The 26,903-nt window shown below is 33.4% G+C and overlaps 2 protein-coding genes across 6 annotated transcripts in view; both read right to left on the bottom strand.

Moving 5' to 3' along the window:
* Window positions 1–3,504: 3,504 nt before the first annotated feature.
* Window positions 3,505–11,409, bottom strand: LOC145326204 (uncharacterized). The gene is made up of 9 exons (XM_080169367.1): window positions 11,312–11,409; window positions 10,533–10,606; window positions 10,192–10,235; window positions 9,554–9,609; window positions 8,662–8,768; window positions 7,083–7,145; window positions 6,244–6,302; window positions 5,712–5,749; window positions 3,505–5,018 (listed from the first exon to the last, which is right to left on the bottom strand). Exons 1-9 carry the CDS (start codon window positions 11,358–11,360, stop codon window positions 4,990–4,992), a joined length of 519 nt encoding a protein of 172 aa, XP_080025493.1. The 5' UTR covers window positions 11,361–11,409; the 3' UTR covers window positions 3,505–4,989.
* A 6,749-nt stretch (window positions 11,410–18,158) lies between these two features.
* LOC145326240 (kinesin-like protein KIF28) overlaps window positions 18,159–26,903 on the bottom strand; it is a 45,525-nt gene continuing 36,780 nt past the window's right edge. For 3 of the 5 annotated variants that reach the window (XM_080169439.1, XM_080169440.1, XM_080169441.1), the window contains 2 exons: window positions 23,403–23,472; window positions 18,159–21,686 (listed from right to left, as the gene is read on the bottom strand). In XM_080169439.1, the coding sequence (XP_080025565.1) occupies window positions 21,607–21,686; window positions 23,403–23,472 (150 nt within the window). In that variant the 3' untranslated portion in view covers window positions 18,159–21,606. Of the gene's footprint in view, window positions 21,687–23,388; window positions 23,473–26,903 lie in introns of all 5 variants that reach the window. The other 2 variants (XM_080169442.1, XM_080169443.1) reach the window with 2 other exon arrangements.

The following is a 26,903-nucleotide window of genomic DNA, read 5'->3' as shown; positions in this document are numbered from 1 at the left end:
CCCAAACCAATTTTATACTCCTTAGGTAAGATTTATTTCATGGAGGTATTATAACCCCACAAATAATCCTGTTTTTAAAGAAGGGGAGGGGGGGAACTATTTCAAATTTTTCATCAGTTATATTTTCCTCTAATTTACCGGACAAACAAATATTTTTGCTACTTTATAACTCACTTTTTTAGTCCTTCACTTTGTCAATGCGGCTGTAAGGTTATAGCAGAAAGGGCATTTACTCATCTGCAATAAAAGATAGAAAACCAATTTTGATTCTAATAATCGATGGGTAATTATTTGATAACTTTGTCAAAGCGTTTTTATCTTAGTAAATTGAATATAAGCTTCGCTTCTTATGAATGCGTTCGTTCATTTTTGTATCAAATTCACCCACCTATCATTTCTGAATATGCTTAAATATTTTTTATGATTTTTTTAAAACCTTATCATTACTAAATAAAACAGGGAAATGCTTTTTCATTTCATAAACTCTTGTATAGCATTGTATGGCTCCCAATCCGATTAATTTATGTTACAAAAAATAACACTCTGGACCAGAGGCGTGTAGAAGGGGGGGGGGTGTATTCACCCTGTTGCTAATATTAGTGGATTGGATTCGTCCCCAAGGTGTACAACCCCTCCAGATAAGGATCTCCCCCCCCTCCCTCTACGATACGTCCCCCGACAACAGCCAAGGGGGTGTCAAGTTAAAAAGTCAACCCCCCTTGAATTTAAGGGTTATTAAGAGGTGAAGAGTGTTAATAGTTATTTCTCGCATCGTATCATAAACAACTTTCCGCGGATATAGAATGTACAATTATAATATTAAAACCAGTTATTTTAGCCCTGATGTGCCGAAGATTCTTAGATCCTTATGAGAACCGGTTCTTATCCACCGGATTCGAATGAATAGGAGAAAAAAAATACCAATTTGCCAATCAAAAGGACACCTTTGTTTCTGGTAAATGCATTATTACAATTAATCATGTATTTGATTCTTTATCTTTGTCACTATTCTATAATTTTTCAAATCCTTATTTCTGAATAATCTTTAAATCTGAAAGTATAAGTGTCGATAATCAATATATTTAATTTAGCCCAATGTCAAATGATTTCAGTGAGATAAGTACGTATAAATGTATAATGTATTTAAAATGAAAGCAAAATTTAGATAATCCAGCAAATAGGAAGGCGAGGGGAGAAGCCATTAGATATTGAACCAGGGATAAAAGGGACATAAGGCCTGTACAGTTTTCTGGTTCCTTAAGTTATTGAAACATGTCCTCTTTGGTTTAATAAAAGTAATTTGTCAAATTATGATTGAATTATTAAAAACTAGCGGCTACGCCCCTAGAGGCCTCTAGTGGCACTTTAAATGTTGTTGTTTGTTAAAGTTAATTTTTTATGTACGATACCACCTTATTTGACGTTGAAGTCTCCCCTAAATTAAATTTTTTTTGATTTTTTTGTCATTTCTCTTGGGAGGGTGGTGGTACCCTCCCCCAAAATAGTTATAAACCTTCCTGGGACCTATGAGAAGCTACCCTGTTAAGGAGAATCCGATCGGTTCAGCGGTTAGCGAGATCCTTCGTTACAAACAGACAAACACACAAACAGACAGACATCGTTCTACTTTGTATTATAGATAGCAGTGTCCAAACTTTTTAACTGATAGTTCTAAACTAGCGTGACGTGCCGTAGAGGTAACACTGATTATGGATATGAAGTGGCCAGACAGGATTTAGGCTAGTTGCGCTACTTTGCAAAGTATTAGTTTTGTTGTAGGCTATTTTGTATAGACATATGAATTGATTTTTTATGTAGATGGGATTCCCTTCTTTTAACCCTTACAGATCGGGGGGGGGGGGCTCAAAGAGCCCCCCCCTCTAGTTTTTTCAATCTCATTTTTTTTGTAGGTAAGATGAAGAGCTGTAACTTCATGACTTTTTAAGTTTAGTAATTATACGTCGGCAAGAGTTGATTTTATTAGGATATCTGGTCTGTGTCGGTCGTGGTGTCCGGTCAAAGTCGGTTGGGTAGCAAAAAAAAATTAGAAAAAATTCTAAATAAATCTTAATTTTTACATTATGACTTTTGTGTATAAGGTAGAAACCTAAAATTTTTTTGGTGAATACTTAGATATCAATGACCTTCTGAGAAAAGTGGTGTTATGACCGTTTGACCGCTTCCTGACCGACTTTATGACCGATTTTTGTCCGGCTTTTACTACAGATATAAATCATGAATATCGTGGCTTCTATCACAGCTAGAGACCTATATTTTTTTTTGGTAAATCCTTGAGCAATAATAAACAGATAAAAATATTAATTTGCGCCGCCAACCGCCGGAACCGCCGAAATGGCGGTTTCCGGTATTTGCCGTTTTTCGGCGATGATCAGAAAAAGTAATTTTTTTGTTATGAAAAATAAAAGTTCGTCCTAAAATTTGGTCATCCTAGCTGCAAAATTGGCCGCTCTACAGCTGTTTTAAAATTTAGCGGCTGGCCGCTAAAAAGCGGCTAAGGAGCGGTCTGACTGCTATGACTAGAAAAAGTAATTTTCTCTAAAAACACACATGAACCACCAGAAAAAAATTTTACGTCTTTATCTGTACCAGGAGCCGAGATAGAGGGGTGGGCTCTTTGAGCCCCCCCCCCCCCCCCCCCCCCCCCGATCTATTAAGGTGGGAATTGGGGCCCGATCTGTAAGGGTTAAATACAAACCGAAAGGATTAATTTTGATAAATAAATATATGAGTTAATCAAACAACCCGTGTTTATATTCTGTAGCGTAGCAGCTCTATAACCTGCTCTTCTGCAATTAACCTTGTCCAACCGAACGTTTCCACAGATCTCACGTCCGTGCCATTACAGATGTACAATGTAAATAAATTTAGTATAAATTCTTTCAGGATAAAAAAATTAGACTAAGAGACGAAATTAACATGAACAACATCATGGATGATAAAATTTATTTAACAAAATACCAACAATCTACTAAACTAACAGTATTAGAGTATTTTATATGATGAAAAAATAATTAAAGGTTCAAACAATGGCCAACTTCAACATAGTAGACAATATTGATTGCAATCAATCAATTATCAAAAGGCTTGTCAGTATGTTGATCATGTGACCATAATTTTGAGCACTAATGTCTCGTAGTTTTACTTACATATGTACATGTAGAATGTAGATTCAAGATTGTATTTTAAAACCTGGTTAAAGTAGTAAAAAATTTAAACTTGAATCTAGTTATTTATCGCATCTTATTATAGACAGCTTTCCGCGGATATTAGAATTAAAAATTCTATGAAAAACAGTTTTGGAAGCTACGAATGCCCGGGGTAACAAAACTGGTTTTATGATTTTTATATTTATGTTCATGGAAAATTGTCTGTAATATGATGCTATATATGATTTTTCAGTATGACTGAGAACCAGTAATAATCCAGTGGATATTCACAAATTATTACTTTTCACAGTATAGGTAGGTATTTTATATTTTTATATTTATTTTTTTTACAGACAATTTACATTTTTAATACTTATATGTAAAACAAGGATGATAACATCCATAAAAAGCGAAGAACAAGAAACTTTGGACGGCCAAATAGAGTGGACAAAGCCTTTTGAAGCATAGCCAACAGTTTAATAAACCAATTATTTTTTACGCTATGCTAAATGTTTTAGGAAATCTTCACAAAAAAAATCAGATTTTTATCATTTATACCAGCCGAGAAAATCACGTTTTTCCTTAATTCCTTGACAAATTATAAAGAAGCTTTGCTTTTTCAAAGAAAACAATGAATTAGTTTTTTATCGCATCGTATTATAGAGAGCTTTCCGCGGATAATAAAATGAAGAATTATAAGATTAAAACCAGTTTGGTTAGCCCCAGTGGGGCCGAAGTCCCGGGCTAAATAAACTGGTATTAATCTTAGGATTTTTGTGTTGTTATTCGTGAAAAATTGTCTGTAATACGATGCTATACATGAATTCTAGTATGGCCGAAAACCGGTTCTAATCCAGCGGACGTTAATCGGTTTCGAAGACATACTGAAAAAGTTCTTATCTTGTGTAATATAATTTTATGGATTTTTATTTATAGGAGGCAATTTTCACCTTTTTTTATATGTGTGTCAAAAATTTACGCATTTAATTTTTGGTTTGTTAACTGTATGTTATTTTTTTTTACGCAAAGCTTGTCTATTTGGATATGTCAGGCAAAATGATCCATCCAATTAAAAAAGTAAATTCCTGAAAGCTAACAGTGTCCAAATTGTTCTGCCATAAGGCTTTGAAACCAAATAATATCCGCTGTATTACAACCAGTTCTAAGTCACATTGAAAAATCATGTATCGTATAGTATTGTATCCAGTTTTTTTTATGAATTTAAAAGTACAATTATAAGGTTAAAGCCCGTGGGTTTCGGCATCTCGGGGCCAACAAAACCGATTTTAATCTTTAATTATACATTTTTATATCCGCGGAAAGCTGTTTATAATACTTTACGATAAATAACTATTCTGAACAATATTTTTATATGGCCGATTTACTGATTAAGGATCTAGATCTACTACATTTATTGTACGGACGTACCACTGCACTGGTTCCTTTTTTACCTGAGGACGTGGTAGATTGAACAGATCTATAGTATAGATGTACATACCCCCATACCCAAGGACCTTTTCGTCTTCTACCAAATTGTTTTCTGCTACTTGCCTGTGTTAATATTCCCGTCACTATGGGTTAATTTTCAAAGATCAAATTGAGAGTCGACACAAGGTCCTTTGGACGTGGACATACAGATATTTAACCCCTTCTCCATCTAGTGTTTTACTCTAATATTGGATATTTAGTGCAAATTTGGCAGTGATTTTCTTATTTATAAGCCTTTCTATTACTATTACATATCATTTTTTATATACTTATTTTATACATATTATTTATATAAACATTATCGTCCTTGTTTTGATGCTAATGTTGTGTACTTTTAATTTGTTTCAGCCCCTGCCTCATTCTCTGAAATATTATGCTATTATCTGCAGATTGTAATTAGTTTTATTAGAAAGGTACGCCACGGACCTTTTTTTGTTTTATTCTTCATGATATTAGCGGAAATGATAGCGTAACTGCTTGCTGTAATGGAAGTGTCAAGTAGCTGTGTTTAGTGCCCGAGCAAAATGGGGATAGATGTCGCAGCTATTGGCCTAGCTATTTTATTGACGTCATAATAAAGGGAAAGAGAAAGAAGAAACTCCCTAGAAAAGAGATGGGGTATAGGGTATTTCATGACGTCAATAGAATAGGTAAGACAAAAGCAAAGACATCTATCTCCATTTTGCTACAGCACCATAGGCATTTACAGGAATCAAGTTAGACACTGGATTAAACCGTTAAAATGGTATGTCACATGAGTGCCACTAATAGTAAGAGTATGGGGAAATCCTTGGCCCATAAACAGGCACAACGTATTACCATGCAAAGTTACGACTTCCAGATAAGGGTTGTGCAATCAAAGGGTCAGTTTTGTTAGCCATAAGGGGCCGAAGTCCCGGGCTAACAAAACTGGTGTCAATATAATGATTTTTATTTTAGTATACTTGGAAAATTGTCTGTAATACGATGCTTTACATAATTTTTCAGCATGGCTAAGAACCGGTTCTAATCCACCGGATATTAATCGTTTTTGAAGTCATACTTAAATGAAATTACCTTTATTGTTTCTCCACAGAAAATAAAGGCTACAATCACTAAATCAAATAATCTTAATAAATATTAATAATCTTAATTTTTTTCACTAATTTGTCTCATCTGCACTAAACCTATTGAATTTTGCTTTTCAGGAAATTTGGTTGTAGCTTTTTTAATAAACATGTTCACCCCCCTACACCCTAAAAATCTATCTTTGGAGCAAGGACATCCAAGGGGGGGGGGGGGTAAAGTGGTGACTACCCCCCCCCCTCACCCAAATTTTGAATTTTACTCCCCCCCCCACTCCAAATGAAAATGCTTTGGAGGTTATCTCAATACCCCCTCCCCAATTAACCTCTACAGACAAATGTATGAATAACTTGGCCTAATGACAGATCCTAGTTAATATTTCTAGCCCCTGCGGATAGCTCTAACCCTGCGGGACAATCACCTAACCTAACCTAAAATAACCTTTCAAAAGCTACTGTGAAAATACGATGAAACGCCCCTTAAGAGGCATTGTAACGAAAGGGACTATAACCAATTATTTTACCTGGAAGTACCCTCTATGTCAATTGACAGGCCCTGACTTCTCAGAGATTTTTGTAATTCCTAAAAGTAAAAAAAATAAACAAGGATGACAACGATAGGACAAACGAACATTAATACTTGTAGAGTGTTATAATTTAATAAGCAGAATACAAATTTGTTTCAGTCAAAACAAAATGATAAGTAATTTTGTTGCAAAACTGCTTAAATACACATCAATAGGGTAATCATATCACAAAAAAATTTGTTGTTAAAAAAAGTTAAAATTCATGATGTTTGAAATTGACGTACGGACTTCTTGTTATGATTATAGAGTTGTCACGCTTCCTAAATCGCACCTTACTGTTACAGGAAAAGAGCTGAATGTTCCTGACGGACGTACCGGACCTAATTATAGAAAAGCTTCGCTTTTTAAAATGAATCAAGGATGCAAGAAAGCTAAATAGAAATAATATAACAAAAAATCATTGAAATATGAATAGAATGCAAAAAATATATTATATTGTATATGTCTGATAGGATTCGAACCCTAAGCCTTAAATTTAAAATTATAGAGATGCTTCGCTTATAACATTTAACTTTGTTGTACTAGTAATCAGTATAAAAAATCACAAAAAAATTGTTATCAAAATGTTTTAATGGATGCTCGGACATTCTGGTTACGATTATTGAGTTGCTATGTTCTTAAATAGCACCGAACTGTTTTAAAAAGTATGTAAAATTTGAAATCGATAGGACAATTCTAACATGCCCATTGCCTAAATTAATGAAAAGAGCTATCCATTATTGACAGACTGACCTTAACTATAAAAAAGCCTCGCTTTCAAAAGATATTACACGTACCTCCATTGTAGCAAAACAGTTGGAATATACATTCTCACAGTTTTCTGAATTTTTAGATCCAACCTAAATCAATTTGAAATTATTGAAAAATTAATTTATATGCCACAAAAATAAGTATCTTTTTTTTTGTGGTTACGATTTACTTCACCAAAACCCCGACGCTGAATCATCAATTTCAATCCTTATATGAAAGTAACAGGATGTCTATCTGTAGCATAAAAGCTCAATAACAGCCGAACAAATATGGTTCTCCTTTAGAGTAAAGCTCCTCATGGTTCCAGAAAAGTTTATATAACTATTTTAATGTGGGTACCTCCCTTTCTCTAAGAAATTACCCCTGGAATAAAATAACCATGCCACAAAAGATTTTTAAAACAAGGATGACAACATCCATAAAAGCGAAGCACTAAACCGGTAGGACAAACGGACATTAACACTTGTATAGTGTCTGAACTGAATAATCAGAATATAAAAGTATCGAAAGAGTCGAAGCAAAATTGTAAGTAAATTTGTTCAAAAACTGCTTGATACAGGATAATGTTTCTGGACATACTTACATTTTTAGGACTTGATTATAGAGTTGCTTTGCTTATACTATTGTTCTTTGTTGTCCCATGAATCAATATACAAAAAATCTGATCAAACGGATAACTAGATCACATAAAAATTTGTTGTTAAAAAAGTAGAAAAATCAACATGTTTAAAATGGACGTACGGACATTCTGGTAATGATTATAGAGTTGCTACGCTTTCTAAATCGTACCTAACTACTACAGGAATCATCATGCAAAATTTGAAATCGATAGGACAATTCTAACCTGCCTAAATTAACGAATAAAAGCTATCTATCTCGGACGGACGTACGGACGGACGGACCGACCCTAATTATAGAAAAGCTTCGCTTTTAAAAATGGAAATAGGATAAACTTACAACTCCCTTCCCCCAAATGACCCTTGAAGCATCTAGGGGGCGTATCCGCAAGTTTTAAAAAATAAAACTACAATAGGGATGGTGCTATTAATAAATAAATATTAATGTTATGCACGCCCCCACGGAACTGTTGGACAAAATATTGACTATGTTAGCTAGAATCTATCTGTAACCAACAACTGAATTGATTTTTAAAAAAATATTTAATAATTTCAGCCAAATTTATTTGTGATTTTGGTGGGTAAGGCATCGTAGTAAAGAAAAACTTTTTATCTGTCCTCAAATATTATTTTAGATTGATTTCACTTGTTGGTTATACAGTATACATTATTCCTGGCTAGGATCACTATAATACAATCCTAACTGTCGACGACATTGAAACTGCATGTCAGCGTGAACCTCCAAGTTTTGCATACACTTAAGCTGCTTATTACTTATTATCTCGTAAGGGCGGGATTCTTCTTTCTGGGCCAATTCATTCCCATTGCTCTAACTATATATGTCGCGCGCACCTGACTTAGCAGCAGTAGGAACCATTTTTAACGCCTTTAGTTATGACACGGTGTCGGACCGAGATACGAACCTTCTCGACGACTAGTGGATGCGTTTTATGTTGACTCGTTGAGCCACGTCGCGGGTTTGACCCACCTGAGCTGCTACGTTAAACTGGACAGTTGGGGCAGTGTAGTCTATTTGTCCAGGGCTTATGGAATATGAGGACATCAGTAACTGTTCGTCCCAATCCAGCTCATCATCTGTAAAGTTATTTCCAGTATGGCCTCAAAACCGATTATAAATCCGCTGGATTAGAACCGGTTATAAGCCATCCTGAAAAATGACGTATGGAATCATATCCAGTTTTCTATAAATATAAAAATGTACAATCATAATATGAAACCAGTTTTGTTAACCCGTGCCTTCTGCATCTTAGGGCTTACAAAACTGGTTTTAATCTTTAGCTAACCTAAACTATCATATCAAAAGCTACTGAGAAAAGACGAAGAAACTCGCTACTTCGTTTTCTTTCCATGATCCCATATTTCTTATATGGCAATCTGTGCTGTTTTGCAACAATTTTAACGGGTTAGTATAGCGGCTACTACCACTCTAAATACCTCTAGGGGCGCTTAAGGAGGGGGGGAAGGGGATTTGACCCTCCTCTCTCAATTGTAATGTTTTTTTTCTGTAATGTTTCTTAATTTTCTTTACTCAATTTTGATAAAATTTATACTTGTCACATTGTTAAAAATGTTTTATGTTAGATATGGTTTTCAAGACAATTAAGCTTTAACTCCTAGAACGACTTTAACTGCCCATTGTTAATGGGGATACATGTCACTGCTTTTGGCCTACCTATTCTATTGATGTCATGAAATACCCTATACCCCATCTCTTTCCCTCTACTATGACGTCAAGAGAATAGGTACGTCAAAAGCGGTGACATAATCCCCATTTTCCTATTGCACTAATAAAAATTCACTAAAGTCCCCAAAGTTGTTAAGAAAATGTTATTATAAAACTTTGGAGACCAGCCCATTACCTGGTTTTCCAGAGAGGAGACACAGAAACTTCTTGGCACAATCATCATAATCCAATCTTACAACAAAATATAAAATTGATGCTAATCCCATATGATAATAAACTAAATAACCCCTGCTTATATTTACAATTATTGGTTGAATATTTGAGACACTACTAGTTTGGAAACATTCAATTGAAATTCAATGAAAGTACCCAAAGTTTTTAGGCAAAGAATGAGATAACATGATTACAAAACTTTGGAAACAGTGTAATTTACAGTCTAATGTCCCCTCCCTCCCTGAAATGCTACTGTATTTTTCCTTATTAAACTTAAAAGTGGAGGAATGACTCCCCCCATTCCTTCCTAGTCTCTCAATCAGCCAATAGGGAAAAAGTTGCAGAACAATCCGTCAATACTATTGGTTATAAAACAGATTTTGTTTTTCGTTTTGTTCTCATAATGAGTTAACTATAAATACTAAATAGGATAAAGGAGTAAATTTTATCGTGTAAAGATTTCTTCCCTCGTATAATGTGAAGCATAATACAAACCATATAATAAGTTAGTTATAAATAGTTGAATCTCTTAGGATAAAGTTAGCTTTCTAAAAATTATACTGTTAAAAAAAATGCATCTACTATATCTACATAGAATACCTGTTGGCATAATCTTCATACTCGCGTATTCTAGTCTCCATGCCCTACAAACAAGGATGATAATCAGCGAGGGAGTGGACAATGGACAATCAGCTGTTTATTACACTAGTCCCCAAAGTTTTATAATAACGTTTTCTTATTCGTTAACTTAACAACTTTGTGGATTATTATTAAATTTTGATTAGTTAAATCATTTTGTTGAGTGTCCAAACGTTTCAACCCCAAATTGTTATTACAGAAGGGATAATTTGTGTATCATCATTGGGGATGTACATCAATCTATAGGCCACTGTTTTATTCCTTTAGTTCCCTGTTTATTGCTGCAACTGTGATATACTAACCTTTCTGAATGGGAGAGAGGTGATTAAAGATGCCCTCATCAACTCTCGTATACTGTTACTACCAGAGGAATGGCCTTAATACAGATCTTAAGTATAGATGTATTTACAGATAACTACCTCCCCCCCCCCCCCTTTTGATTTTCAATGACCTTTTTCGTGTGCTAGCAAATTGTTTTCTGCCACTTGGCTGTGTTAATATTCCCGTTACCATTGGTTGATTATTGAAGACCCTATTGAAAGACGGCACAAGTTCATTGTGATAGGGAGATACAGCTCTTTAACCTGTTCTCCCAAAAAGAAAATAATAAAAGCTTGGTCATCCTTGCCTATATAACATAAAGTTTACCCCTCACTAAAATAGTAAAGCTTAGACGTTCTTGATATAATTTCAAACTTTTGTCTGTCCAATAGTTATATTGGATCTAGATGGACAAACTGGCCCTATAATCTTTCAAAATTAAAAAGGAAATTCTAGAAGACAAACACCTTAGTTTTTTGTTATATACTATTAATTATTTATAATATGGCCGGATTGTATCTCCACTGTTTTCCTATTGACTGTTAATATAATTAAAATAGCCTAAAACCATCCCAGAAGGTATATGAAGCTTTTAAAAAAAATTAAAAGCTCACAGACAAAAAAAACCTACTGCTTTATATAATAATAACTTTTCAACGTTCATGTATAACAGATTGGTTTATGAAAATTAAGTAAGGAAGAAATAGGGACAACCAGACATATGTTAGTTATATTATAGCTGCGCTACTTAAAATATAACCTGGTTTAAAGTGTACCACAAGAACAACAAATAAAATAGGATACTTCATTTTTATTTACTCTCATTGGTTTAGTTTTAAAACATACATTTTTCTAGAATATTTCTTGAAAATTAATAATGTTCAATTGATAGTTCGCTTTCACTGATAGTGTAAAACCTGAGTGATGCTTACTTTAAATACTCAGGAATCAAGAAATAAAAAGAGAAACCAAAGGACATGTTTTAATGCATCATTTGTAATGTTTTCCTTTTATTCTTTCATATGCTTAGAAAAACAAGGATGACAACATTGATAAAAGCGAAGCCAAATAAGTTAAATGGTCAGACAAACGAAAATTAAGAAATATAGAGTATTAACGCATTTAATGGTCAATTTTTTTAGAAACTACTGGTTCGACCATTTTTGAGATCTAACTGGACAATAAACACCAAAAAACATTCAACTACTTTAGTTCATATTATCGGGTATTGCCCTAGTGGCCCCTAGGAGCACGTGAATTATTGGGGAGTCGAACCGCAACCCATTTCCAATTTTAATTTGAAAAAGGAAAAGAAAAAAAATTGAAGGGGGTCATATTTTTCTAGGGGAGATTTCTCTTGGAAGGATGGCGATAACCCCACAACCCCCGAAAAAAACAGGTAATAAACCTTCCCAGGACCTGCTTCACTGTAAAGGGTATCATTAGCTAGTGGTTAGCGAGATCCTTCGGTACAAACAGACAGACAGACTTAAAGACATTTTGTTACTTTTATTTAAGGATATCCTTATAATAATGTAACAGGATGTCTGTTTGACTGTCTATGTGTCTGTTTGTTTGTACCGAAGGATCTCGCTAACCGCTGAACTGATCGGATTCTCCTTAACACGGTAGCTTCTCATAGGTCCCTGGAAGGTTTATGACTATTTTGGGGGAGGGTACCACCACCCTCCCAAGAAAATCACAATAAACGTAACATTTAAAGTGCCACTAGAGGCCTCTAGTGGCGTATCCGCTAGTAGTTTATGTATCAAAATGAAATTATAACAAAATGTATTAATGAGATTCACAATGCAAAGCAACATAAGAAACTGCAAGTATTTTTATTTCAAATATCTTTCAAACCATTATTATGTAATAGCGTTATATCACTTCCGCAAAATGTATTACAGTATTACATCAGAACCGCAATTTTTTATACATCATTAACTGTTTCTTATATTTTTCTTTACTCTCAAGATTGAACATTTTCATAAAAAAATTATAAAAGAGAAGTTTTTCTATTATTAATGTAGTACGACCCCAACGATAGCTTTTTTCTTTAATTTAGGCATGTTAGAATCATCCTATCGTTTTCAAACTTTGCATGGTGATTCCTGTAGTGGTTAGGTACGATTTAAAAACGTAACTACTTCATATTCGTTACCAGAATGTCCGTACGTTCATGATGATTTTTTAACTTTTTTTAACAACAAATTTATATGATATAGTTATCCGATTAATCTGATTTTTGAAATACGGATTTCTTGGACTATAAAGTACAATATGAATCATCTCTATAATCATTAATCAAGTCCTAAAAATGTAAGTATGTCCTTTAACATTATCCTATATTTAAGCTGTTTTTCAACTATAATTTACTTACAATTTTGTTTCGAATTTTATACATTCTGATAATTCAGTTCTGACACTCTGTTAAAATCAAATTGCCCTATTGTTTCAAAGTTTCACTTTTATGTATGTTGTCATCCTTGTTATTGTGTTTTTGCGAATATAAAAAAAAACTGTTTTAACATTATTGGGAAGAAATGGCACATTTTGTTCAATTATTAAGTAACCATCTTTTTACGGCTTACAAGGGCATATAAAGTAATTTTAGTAAAAAGTCAAAAAGACCACTCGTCCCCCCTAAATTAAATGTTAGGAAAAATGTTAGGTTAATTTAGCCCTGCTTGATTATAAATCCCCGCTAGCTGGTGTTCGATGTTTTTAGCTGATTACCAAAAATATTTTTGACGATTTCTCATGGGAGGTAGGTGGTACACTACCCCAAAAAAGTTATAAACCTTCTTTGGACCTATGATAAGCTACACTTTAAAGGAGCACCATATCGGTTCAGCGATTATCGAGATCCTTCAGACAGACAAACATCCTGTCACTTTATTATGAGGATTGTAATTGACAACAATATATGAATTATTTTATGACTTACAAGTTTTGTTAAATTTTGTTAAAGGATGTAATTTAAGTTAGTTTGAAAAATAACGAAAATTATTATTGCAAATTTTTTCAATCTCATTTTTTCTATGTTTGAATTATACAACTTTTATTGTTAATTTATTGAAAATTAAATCTTATTGCTAATTTGATATTTCAGTTGGATTTTAAAAACTCCTTTCTATGCACTTGTGAGTTTTAAGGGTGCGCCGTTTATTTGTGCAATATTTCATAGAGGTAGGAAAACATGCAGGTTTTTTTAGTGGTAGGTGATGGGCTCGATTGGTGTGTTATTGTAGGGACAAAACAATCGCTGATAAGTTGATGTACATCCACAATGATGCTACACTATATTACCCCTTATGTAGATTAAAATTAGTGGTTGTAACGGATGGACAATTAACTTAAAACACTTCATTAAAACACTTAGGCTACGCTATTTAAGTTATATTATTAAGTGGTTCTGGTCTTTTTGTATGTTACCCTTGGAAAAATGCATCAACGCAAGTAGACTTATGGATGTGTGCATTAAATTCCGCATATAATGACATCCGCACAGCGATTTATATTCGCGAATAATACACAATTATTTTTTTTATAAAAGTATGAATTTTGATTGGTTGGTTTATTAAGTTTAGTGTTTTTTTTTGAAAATGTAGGAAATTATTCTTACACGTACATCGTAATTAAAATTTAATTTCACAATGATTTTCTTTTAATACTGTTGTTTACATATAATATTAGAAAAATAAAATTTACTTTTTAGATAAGATTTTTCTTGGACACGGAATTAATACTTACAATGACACAACAGAGGATGTCTGTTTATCTGTCTGTACCGAATGATCTCGCTAGCCGCTGAACTGTTATGGTTCTCCTTTACAGGGTAGTTTGTCATAGGTCCTGGAAAGGTTTATAGCCCCTTCCTCTTTTAATAAAATTTATTCTTAAAATATGGGTACGATGGTTAAGTGCTAGATAGATAGACACTTTGACAGACAATTTGATTCCGTATTAACCAATAACAAGGATGACAACATCAATAAGTAGCGAAGCGCAAAATCTATTGAATAGACAAACGGACAAAGTTATAGAGCAGATTATCTGTTATCATAACAAAGAAAAGAAAGAGAGAGAATATGCAATAACTTAAAATCACGAAACCTTAAAAAAATTAATGTCTTTGAAAGAAAAGCAGCTTAAAAGCAGTCAGACTACCATAGATTGTTTATATATAATTATGGTGCATAATGAAGGGAATGTTGGAAAAAAGTTTCAGACGTGTATCTCTTGTAGGAGCCGGGAAAATATCCTATTATATAAAGTATTAAGCTTTTTTTGTCTGTAGCGAAGGATCTCGATAACCGCTGAACCTATGGGATTATCCTTTACAGTGAACCTTTGTATGTGTCCTGAGATGGTTTTAGGCTATTTTAGGTTTTATACCCTTTTATATCTCTTCCACAGAGCCCCTATATGATAGGGGCACAGCCGCAAGTGTTGTAAAAAGTAAAAGCGACTAAAAAGAAGCTTAAAAGCAGTCCGACCGCTTGTATGTTTTATACTTAATTATGTTCCATATTGATGGAAATGTCGATAAGAAGTTTCAGCATTCTATCTTTTACAGGAGCTGAGAAAATTAGTTGTAAAAATAAAAGCAGTCTGACTGCTATTGATGTTTTTCTCCTTAATGATGGGAATGTTGATAAAAAGTTTCAGCCATGTATCTTGAATTTGCTAACAAACTGGTTTTAATCTTTGATCAATTTTCATTCAATCATTTAATTTAAAATTTTGTTGTCACGACCTCTTACACATTAAATCATAATATATTACGTTTTTATTTTCATTTTTGGATGACATTATAACCTAATCTAAGCCATAAAGAAGACGTCATAACTTATTCATATTATACACGTATTTCAGCATTGACTAAAAAACAAATTTACGTTTAATTAAGTCAGGAAAAAATGGATAAATAAACAATCCAGAAAACTTCTTAAAGTGAGGATATTTAAGTGAAAACCTTCGGGACATACCAATATTTTAATTATTTTTTTAGGTGGGTGGGGAGGGGGTTGGGTTATACCCCCAAAAAAACTTTTGGGGGAAATAAAATCTAATATTTCTATTGAAAAATTTCAATAAATAAATTTTAAATGGTATACTTTTGAGAATTCATTTAATTTAAAAGTGTAAAAAAGTGACAACGTCCATGAAAGCGAAGCTTTGAAACCTAAGGCCAAACGAACGGATTAACACTTGTAGAGTGTCAGAACTGTTATAGAGATTTTCATACAAACGTTTAAAATCGATAGGACAATTCTAACATTTCTAAATGAACGAAGAGAGCTAACCGTTTTTAATTATAGAAAAGGCTTGCTTTTAAAAAGATTCGGCATTCCGTTTATGCTTGAAACTAAGTGCATAAGATTTAATGACGTCTGCAAGATAAAGCTCTTTTCTATCCAAAAAAAAATTATAAATTCATTAAATTAATAAAATTATAACTTTTCTATAAATATATATGTATCATGTAAATTACGTCATGAATATTAAGATATTTTCCAGTGTGGCAATCCGATTAATAATCACTGTATTAGAACCGGTTCTGAATTTCATGTATCAAACAATATTAAAGACAGTTTTTCACGAATAATAAAATAAAAAATCATGCAATCACTACCAGTTTTGTTGCCCAGGCGTTTGGTCCTTCGGGGCCAACAAAACAGGTATTAATTTTATAATTATCATTTTCATATTTGCGGAAAGCTGTCTATTATACGAAATAAGCCTGGGAAAAATTACCTCCAGTTCCTTTCAATTGGACGTTCTTTCAACTGGTAAAATTCAACATAACAAGGATGACAACATCCATAAAAGCAAAGATCTGAAATGGAAGGACAAACGAACATTAACACTTGTAAAGTGTAAGAACTGAATAAACTGAATAGTAATGCATAAGTCTATACAAAATAATAAGTAAATTTAATGCAAAACTGATTAAATACATGTTACTGTTTAGGGACATACTGACGTATTAAGGACTTGATTATAGAGATGCTTCGCTTATAACACTATACCTTGTTGTAATAGGAATCAGTATTAGAAAATCAGATGAATAGGATGATTTAAACATTCAAAAATTTATTGTCAAAAAAGTAAAAGATCAGCTTGTTTTAAAAGGACGCACGGACTTTCTGGTTAACGATTAAAGAGTTGCTGCGCTTTCTAAGTAGTACCTAACTGTTATAGGAATCAGCATGCAAAGTTTGAAATCGATAGGACAATTCTAACGAAAATGCTGTAACGGACGGATGTACGGACCGAACCTATTTATAGAAAATCTTCTTAAGAGGAAGAAAATTTGACATATTTATTCTTGGATGTTACATCAGATTTTCATGTTCTGTAATAAAGTAAAACTCGTAGCTGGCTAAAATAACGATACTATCCACTATTCATTTTACCTAATCCCCTCTCCTACTAGAAGAACGAATTGATCAGTAAATGAGTTCCATGTTAGTAACAAAAAATAGTATATTAGCTAAAAATCGATATAACCACTGCACCGAAATTGCATATCCATAAAAAGTTTTTATTGAGTATTTTTACATTATATTGTCACAAAACCTAATAAATGCTATAATTATTTACGTAAAGTTTTTATTAGCGTTCTTAAAAAAGGTTCTGCTGTTCACCAGAGATGTAAAATCATTATAGGGTAAAAAAGGGAAGGTATACTATCCCATTTCTATGTGGGTGCTAACACCCCTCCCCCACCACCCTACCGCACGCCACTGAAAAGGTTTATGTATAGATTTTGACTTGAAAGCTACTAAATTTGGAGTCATGGGTGGATTATGAGGTAAAATCTAATATTTTCTAAATTTATACATATCCCCTTGGGACGTAAACTTTATTATAGAATAGATTTACTTTTGATAACTTTAAGATAATAAACAAAACCAAAAGATAAAGATTATTTATCTATTTGTGTACGTATACAAAACGTTTCTTTTTAAAAGCGAAGCTTTTCTATAATTAGGGTCGGTCCGTCCGTACGTCCGTCAGTCCGTACGTCCGTCAGTCCGTACGTCCGTCAGTCCGTACGTCCGTCCGTCCGTACGTCCGTAACGGATAGCTTTTTTCGTTAATTTAGGCATGTTAGAATTGTCCTATCGATTTCAAATTTTGTATGGTGATTCTTTTAATAGTTAGGTACGATTTAAAAAGCGTAGCAACTCTATAATCATCACCAAAATGTCCGTACGTCCATTTTAAAGAAGTTGATTTTTTACTTTTTTAACAACAAATTTTTATGTGATCTAATCATCCGATTGATCTGATTTTTGGTATATTGATTCCTGGGACAACAAAGTATAATGTAATAAGCGAAGCAACTCTATAATCAAGTCCTAAAAATGTAAGTATGTCCATAAACATTATCCTGAATCAAGCAGTCTTTCAACAAATTTACTTACAATTTTGCTTTGATTCTTATACATTTATATTATGATTATTCAGTTCTGACACTATACAAGTTTTAATTGTCTGTTTGTCCTACCGTTTCAGTGCTTCGCTTTTATGGATGTTGTCATCCTTGTTTTTAGATAAGGCTAAACTTTTAGACAATTGAGATGGAGACATGATTTATTTTAAAATTTATTTAGTAATAACACTAAGAATAATAAAAATTCAAATGATATTATTTTTTCTTACCAATAAAAATAACTACAAGTTTTTTTTATTAATTTATCATTGTTAAATTTTAGAAAGTATTTAAGGGTAATTTTTATTAGTAAGAAAATGTATAGTTTCTGTTTTTATTCTATAATAAAAATAATATTTAGCCTAATACTAAAAATTACCTAGGTTAGCCTATAAGTTAGGGTTTCCTTCGTATTACATCCCATAATAAAAAGCAGAAAGTTGGTTTGTCTGTAGCAAAGGATCTCGCTAACATATGAACCGATATAGTTCTCCTTTTCAGTGAAGCTTCCTATAATCCCAGGGATGGTTATAGGCTATTTTATTTTTTTAAATCTGGGTATGGTTTTAGGATATTTTTCTGCCCTTCCATATCACTATATGATATATTCGAATATAGATGCTATGGGCGCACCCGATATCCTATTATATAAAGTAGTAAGCGTTTTTGTCTGGCCCGAAGGATCTCGCTAACCGCTGAACCGATACTGTTCTCCTTTAAAGTGAAGCTTCTTAAAGGTCCTGGGAAGGTTTTAAACTATTTGTTGGGAGGGTGTCTTCACCCCCCTCCCACCAAAAATTATTTTTTTACTCTTTTAAAACACAAATTTAAAATGAATTATGTCGACTTATCCCCCTCCAACCTTAAGTGCCCTTAGAGGCTTCCAGGGGGCGTGTCCGCTAGTTATGTATGTAAAGGAATACCCAGACTAAGGAAACCCTAACTCCTAGTCTAACCTAAGAAACTTTATAGCATTTTAGCCCATTTAAACAGTGAAGCTATTAAATTGATCATGGAGTATAAAATTGGTTGATTTATTTAGACCTTTTAACCCTTACAGATCGGGCCCCAATTCCCACCTTAATAGATCGGGGGGGGGGGGTCATATTGACCCCCCCCCTCTATCTCGGCTTCTGTTACAGATAAAGACGTAAAATTTTTTTCTGGTGGTTCATGTGTATTTTTAGAGAAAATTACTTTTTCTAGTCATAGCGGTCAGGCCGCTTCTTAGCCGCTTTTTAGCGGCCAGCTGCTAAATTTTAAAACAGCTGTAGAGCGGCCAATTTTGCAGCTAGGATGATAAAATTTTAGGACGAACTTTTATTTTTCATAACAAAAAAATTACTTTTTCTGATCATTGCCGAAAAACGGCAAATAACGGAAACCGTTATTTTCGGCGGTTACGGCGGTAAAACGGCGGTTGGCGGCGCCAATTAATATTTTTATCTGTTTATTGTTGCTCAAGAATTTACCAAAAAAATTTATAGGTCTCTAGCTGTAATAGAAGCCACGATATTCATGATATATGTCTGTAGTAAAAGCCGGACAAAAATCGGTCATAAAGTCGGTCAGGGTGCGGTCAAACGGTCATAACACCACTTTTCTCATAAGGTCATTGATATCTTAGTATTCACCAAAAAAAATTTAGGTTTCAAAAGTCATAATGTAGAAATTAAGATTTATTTAGAATTTTTTAAAAATTTTGGTGCTACCCAACCGACTTTGACCGGACATCACGACCGACACAGACCAGATATCCTAATAAAATCAACTCTTGCCGACGCATAATTACTAAACTTAAAAAGTCATGAAGTCACAGCTCTCCATCTTACCTACAAAAAAATGACATTGAAAAAACTAGAGGGGGGGGGTCAATATGACCCCCCCCCCCGATCTGTAAGGGTTAATAGTTTAATTTCTCGCATCGTATTATAAACGGCTTTCCGCGGATATAGAATGTACAATTATAAGATTAAAACTAGTTTTTTTTAGCCCCGAGGTGCCGAAGGCACCGGCTAATAAAACTGGTTTTAATCTTATGGTTGTAGATTGTTATACTCGTAGAAAGCTGAATATAATACGATGCTAGACATAGTTTTTCGTATTGATGAGAACCGGTTCCTATCCACCGGATTCGAGAGAATACGACAAAAGGTCTTATTATCCTAGGCCTATTTTGATAGAACCATGCAATTATATTGTCAAGGGACATTGGACTGTAAATTATACTTGTACCTAAAGTTTTGTAACAACGGTATCTAATTCGATGGCTCAAAAACTTCGGATTATGGTTCCAACCTAGTAGTGTCCATACTTTTTAACCAATTAGTTTGATCTACTAAGGGCTAATTTTGATTATAATCATTGGAGGCGTAAATCCATGTCCATGTCCATTATCCCTTAAGATCAATATTTAAATTTATTTTACATTATGATCAAGCAAATATCTTCACAGTAGTATATATTTATCGCATCGTACTATGGACAGCTTTCCTCGGATATTAATGAAAAATTTGAAGATTAAAATTACTATTGTTAGCCCCATGGGGCTGAAGGCCTAGGCTAACAAAACTGGTACTGATTTTATAATTTAATTTTTCAATTTTTATGGAAAATTGTCTGCAATACGATGCTATACATGATTTTTCAGTATGGCATAGAACCGGTTCTAATCAAGCGGATATTAATCGGTTTCAAGGCCATACTGGAAAGTGTATTCAATTACAATTTTTTTCTTACAATCTCATAGATAGGTAACTAGAAAGATAATTAAAAGGGCTCAGATAACAAAAAATATAAAAATTTCTTTTTTAAAACACCTCTTGCATTAATATAGGGAATAGTAGCTTTCGCTATATTCCAGTCTAACTGTTCTTAATAATGACCAAACGCATTGTATAATTAAATGCATATTTAAAACAGTTTGACCTAATAAGCGCATTTGACTGGAATCTTACTCACAACTCTACGGAATTTTGCGAATGCTAATATTCCCTTTATTAATAGAATAATTACTTAATAAACTAGGAAAATTTCATAATAATTTTGCCGTTCAATGCAAGGACCTTCAATTATTTTTTGTGGCATTTTTTTTTGAGGGGGGGGGGTGGTAAAAAGGTTTTAGAAGCACTGAACTGTTTTATCCTCCACTAATATAATAGTTATTTCTCGCATCATATTATAAACAGCTTTCCGCGGATATAAAATGTACAATTATAAGGCACGCTAAAGAAAACTTGTTTTAATCTTATGATTTTACATTTTTATATTCGTAGAAAACTGGATATAATACGATATTAGATTCGTAAGGATGAGAACCGATTCCAATCCACTGAATATTAATCGGTTTTGAATGAATTCGAGAAAGTGATTTAAATACAATTTAGATGAGGGTGGTAAAACTAATTTTCAGTAATAAATTGCCTAAAATATACCTTCTCAATTATAGGGGTGGGGGGGGGGGGGTATTTGCCAAAGAACCCGCAATTTTTTTTAATACTTTTCAAAAGTTTGCTTGGATGTCATTGTCCATAAAACATTGAACAAAAATATAAATTTTCCAAAATTTTTTTTAAACAACCCAATAGATATATATTTATTTAAAAGTTTTATAATAAATTGCAGACACTGCTCTGTTGATTTTGGCTGAGTGGGGAGGCAGATCTATACCCTTCGTCATCTTCCTCTTCTAAGAGAAAAAATAATCAATCAATCAATCATTAGTTTTCCTGCCAAAATGTGAAAAATCAAAATGGCGGCCACTATCCATTGTAGATAGAAGACTACATAATGTATAAAGTTAATATTTAGCTAATTATCCAATACGGTCACATATGCTGTGCCATTTGTATGGTAGCTGTCTATAGTGCCCCAGCAATATGGGGATAGATGTCACTGCTTTTGGCCTACCTATTCTATTGACGCCAGAAAATACCCTATACCCCATCTCTTTTCTACGGTGTTTCTTTCCCTCTTCCCTTTCTCTTTCCCTCTACTATGACGTCAATAGAATAGGTAGGCAAATGGGTGATTTCTATCCCCATTTTCCTAGGGCACTAAACACAGCTACAGAAAAAAATATTAGTTTTTTATCAACTGCTAAGGTGCTATTCCTCTTCTGAGAACAAAATTATATTTAGGGTTGGGCCGGATATGGGAGAAAATGTGAAAAATACAAAAAATAGCCAAAAAGCAGTCCGACCGGCATGTATGTTTTATAATTAATTATGCTCCTTAATGATGGGAATGTTGACAAAAAAGTCTTAACCATGTATCTTGAATATCCGGCATCAAAAATCATCCAGATATCCGGTATCCGGGAAAATATGCATCCAGCCCAACACTAATTATTAGTTTTATTATCATTTGTTATGCATGCTATGGACTTATTTGGTCTACTAGTGTACATTTAGATCTTAACAATTCAAAGTGCAGAAATAAAAAGAAATAAAAGTGTTTATTCAAAATTGCTGTGTGTCTGGTTCGTTTCAGATTGAAGAAACATTGAAATGTGATGAAAGCCAGGGCTCGGCAGCCACAGCCACCATCAGCAGCACGGCTTTGTAAGCCTCACACATGTCAGCCCGACACATTTTCACGGCCAACCGTCACCTTCGGCCGCAGCAGCAACCTTTAACCGCAAACTCAATCTTACATTCAGTCACAGTTACTTTGAGCCGAAGCCGCAAAACACATTTATCGTATGGATTCATGGAATAAATTGTTTCTTGTTGTTTATTTTCTTATCCGAGAACAAATGTTAATCCTTATAATGAAGTAACAGGATGTGTGTTTGTTTGTCTGTCTGTCTGTTTGTTTGTACTGAATGATCTTGCTAACCACTGAACCGATCGGGTTCTCCTTAACAGGGTAGCTTCTCATAGGTCCCGGGAAGGTTTATAACTATTTTAGGGGAGGGTACCACCACCCTCCTAAGAGAAATTGCCCCTAGAAAATAATTACCATCCCCCTCCAAAAAAAATTTTTTAAATTTTTTAATCTTAAATTAAAAATGGGGGACTCTCCCCCCCCCAAAAAAAATTCCCCCTCCCAAAATTTTTGTTTACTTTCTCTTTTAAAATCTAAAATGATAAATTGGGTTATCAAATTCGACTCTCCCCTCCTCAAGTGCCCCTAGAGGCCTCTATGGGCGTAGCCGCTAGTAATACAATAAAATAAAATCAAAACAATCTAAACATGCATTTGTTAAATTAACAATGTAATTTTAAATTAAACATGCTTATTATGCAAAACAAAAGTACAAAAAAGAATATTCATCTATGTAGATAGATCATCAGGTCAGGTCATCACATTCCAATTTAATAAAGCCTTGGCAAACATGCATCTAAGTTATATATATACACACATAAAATCTATTTAAAACTATTTACCTAAATTTAATTACCTTCTAGTTGCTTGACCGCTGCGCGTATTTGTTCATCTGTATGCGCGTTGAAAAATGATTTGATAACCCTGATTTATCGTTTGGATCAAAATTTATTGTTTTTTTTCCGCGCATATGACATTATAGTAAGCCTAGGATCACTAACTCTCTTTTTCGCTAAAAGCTGAGTGATGGATCTTATTGTTTATTAGAGCATGTTAAAATTGCCTTATCAATTTTAAACTTAATATGATGATTATTGTAACACTTATGCTTCCTAAATTGTACCTGTTAGACTGTAAGAGGAATCATCATCCATAGTTTAAAATCGATATGACAATTCTAACATGTATAAATTGGTCTAGGCATTTCACGAAAAGAGCTAACCATTATGGATGGTCTGACCCTAATTATAGAAAAGCATCGCTTTTAATAATTCCCCCATTTATTGATAGGTTTATTATAGCTACGCCAAAAATTAGGTCTGTCTGTTTGTCTTTTAATTTCTAAGCACAATAATGTCATGTTAAAAATGTTAAACTTGAAATTGAAAATAGTTTTTGTCATATCTATACAAAAATTTGAAAATTAACATCATAAAATAATGAAATGGTGAGATAAGAAGGACAAAAATCAATTGATCATTCCATGGCGAGATAACATTGAACAAGGTCAATCATATTCAGTTTTACAGATAAATAAGCTAACATAATAATATTTCAACAAGACAAAAAAAACTGAAGCTCTTTATATTGTCCAATATAAATGACCAATAATAGGCAAATACACAGACTAAATTACCAATGGCAGGCCAGAAAATATTTTAATTGATCATTGATAGGCCAGTATGACTTCATTTTATATAGGCACTGTAAAAAAAAACTTCAAAAAACTGTCATATTAAAACCAACAGAAGCGATATAGAACAAGGATGACAACATCCATAAAAGCGAAGCACTGAAACGGTAGGACAAACGGACATTAACACTTGTATAGTGTCAAAACTAAATAATCATAATATAAATGTATAAGGGTCGAAGCAAAATTGTAAGTAAATTTGTTGAAAAACTGCTTTACAGAGGATTATATTTATGGACATACTTACATATTTAGGACTTGATTATAGAGTTGCTTTGCTTATAACATTATACTTTGTTGTCTCAGGAATCAATATACCAAAAATCAGATCAATCGGATGATTAGATCACATAAAAATTTGTTGTTAAAAAAGTAAAAAAATCAACATGTTTAAAATGGACGTACGGAAATTTTGGTAATGATTATAGAGTTGCTACGCTTTCTAAATCGTACCTAACTACTAAAGGAATCACATGCAAAATTTGAAATCGATAGGGCAATTCTAACATGCCTAAATTAACGAAAAAAGATATCCGTTACGGATTGACGGACCTACCCTAATTATAGAAAAGCCTCGCTTTTAAAAAAGGGGGTGTACATTGAAGCAGTTAGCAAGGGAAACAGACACTCAAAGAGAGAATTTGTATCCTGAATTAAAATTAAATAATTAAAATGTATCTTATTAACCCTTAACAGTCGGGCCTCTTGCCGCACCTTTATCGGTCGGGGGGGTTTCCGACCCTATGTGAGTCAAAGTCAATTTTTGCTTCCTTCACCCTTTTATTTATGTAACAAGGATGACAACATCCATAAAAGCGAAGCACTGAAACGGTAGGACAAACGGACATGAACACTTATAGTGTCAGAACTGAATAAACAAAATATAAATGTATAAGAGTCGAAGCAAAACTGTAAGTAAATTTGTTGAAAACTGCTTTATACAGGATAATGTTCATGGACATACTTACATATTTAGGACTTGATTATAAAGTTGCTTCGCTTACAACATTATACTTTGTTGTCCCAGGAATCAATATATTAAAAATCAGATCAATCGGATGATAAGATCACATAAAAATTTGTTGTTAAAAAAGTAAAAAAAAATCAACATGTTTAAAATGGACGTAGGGACATTCTGGTAATGATTATAGAGTTGCTACGCTTTCTAAACGCAAAGTTTGAAGCCAATAGGACAATTCTAACATGCCTAAATTAGCGAAAAAAGCTATCCGTGACGGACGTACGGACGGACGGACCGACCCTAATTATAGAAAAGCTTCGCTTTTAAAAATTTTGTATGTAAATTTTATATTAGAAATATGCGTTATGTAGACATGTAACAAAAGATTAAGTTTAAAATTTGAAGTATCTAAGTCAAAAATTGCTGCCACAGGAGCCTTTTAAAGGACCTGCAGGATCATATCTGGAACCTGAAATTGACTTGAACACCTGTATTTCATATGAGGATGTACTACTAGAGAATATTTTAGTATTTTGGTAAGATAAAATTCTTTGTTTAAGTCAAAAATATTTTTGCTTTTTACCTGGATGACCCTGCTAGGTTTGCTGGCATTCTGTGCCCGCCAGGATGGAGATATTCAAAAAATTCCAACTCTCACTTATGTTTCATATCCATACTTAAAAAGTCACGCAGTTTGGGCTCTTTATCTTTTACACACAGAAAATGAGATATAAGAAACCGGAGGGCGTTCAACGAACCCCCCCCCCCCCCCCCGTCCGTTCAGAGTTAATAATAATGTATAAAATGTAAAGATAAGGAAGGATATTTTTCTATCTCATGGCCTTTCTCTTATTCTATATTTCTCCTTTTTCTTTCTACCTCCCTAGTTATCTTTATCTTTCTATGGCAAAGATTTTCTAAATCATATTTATTCTCCGGTATCATTTTGTTGATATTATCGATTTGATATGAATTAATGAGGTTTAGAACAGTTAGATAAAAAATTAATTTTCCCTTCAGTCTTATTTTTGTTTATTACACTAGACCCCCAAGTTTTATAAAAAAAACATTTTCTTATTTGTTGGCTTGACAACTTTGGGGATTTAAGTGAATTTTGATTGGTTGATTTGATAAGTAAAGTGTTCAAACGTTGCAACCATTAAATTTAATCTACAAAAGGGGTAATTTTGTGTATCCTTATTGGGGTTGTACATCAATTTATTGGCCATTGCCTTATACCTTTAGATCCCATAATGTAAGTACTGCTTTTTCTATTTTCATAACCATACTTTTTAATATTTCATGTTTTCTTACCCTGAAAAAAAATATCACAACAAAGCTTCGCATTATCTAGTTGTTATTATCCTTGTTTTCTGGACAGTTCAGCTGCTCTTTTCATATAATGTTTATATCAGCAAAAACGGTTCAAAGTCTATCTTTTATTTAAGATGCTTTTGGCCAACAGAAAATTTTAAAACAAGTTTGCTTGGTGTAAAAAGCGTCTTCAGTTATTAGAGAGTCCCCCAAAAACGTCTTTAAAAGCAAAACTTTGCTTAAAAAGCCAGGGATCTAAAGGGATAAAACAATAGCCGATAAATTGATGTACTTTCCCAATAATGATACACTAAATAACCCATTCTGTAGATTAAGATTAGTGGTTGAAACGTTTGAACACTCAACATAATTAACCAAACATCAAAATT

Source organism: Acartia tonsa, chromosome 8 (genome assembly GCF_053477335.1).
Source record: "Acartia tonsa isolate MP-2025a chromosome 8, ASM5347733v1, whole genome shotgun sequence".
Lineage (NCBI taxonomy): Eukaryota > Metazoa > Arthropoda > Copepoda > Calanoida > Acartiidae > Acartia > Acartia tonsa.
Note: the sequence above shows the minus strand (reverse complement) of the source record. Positions and strands in the feature narration are given on the sequence as shown.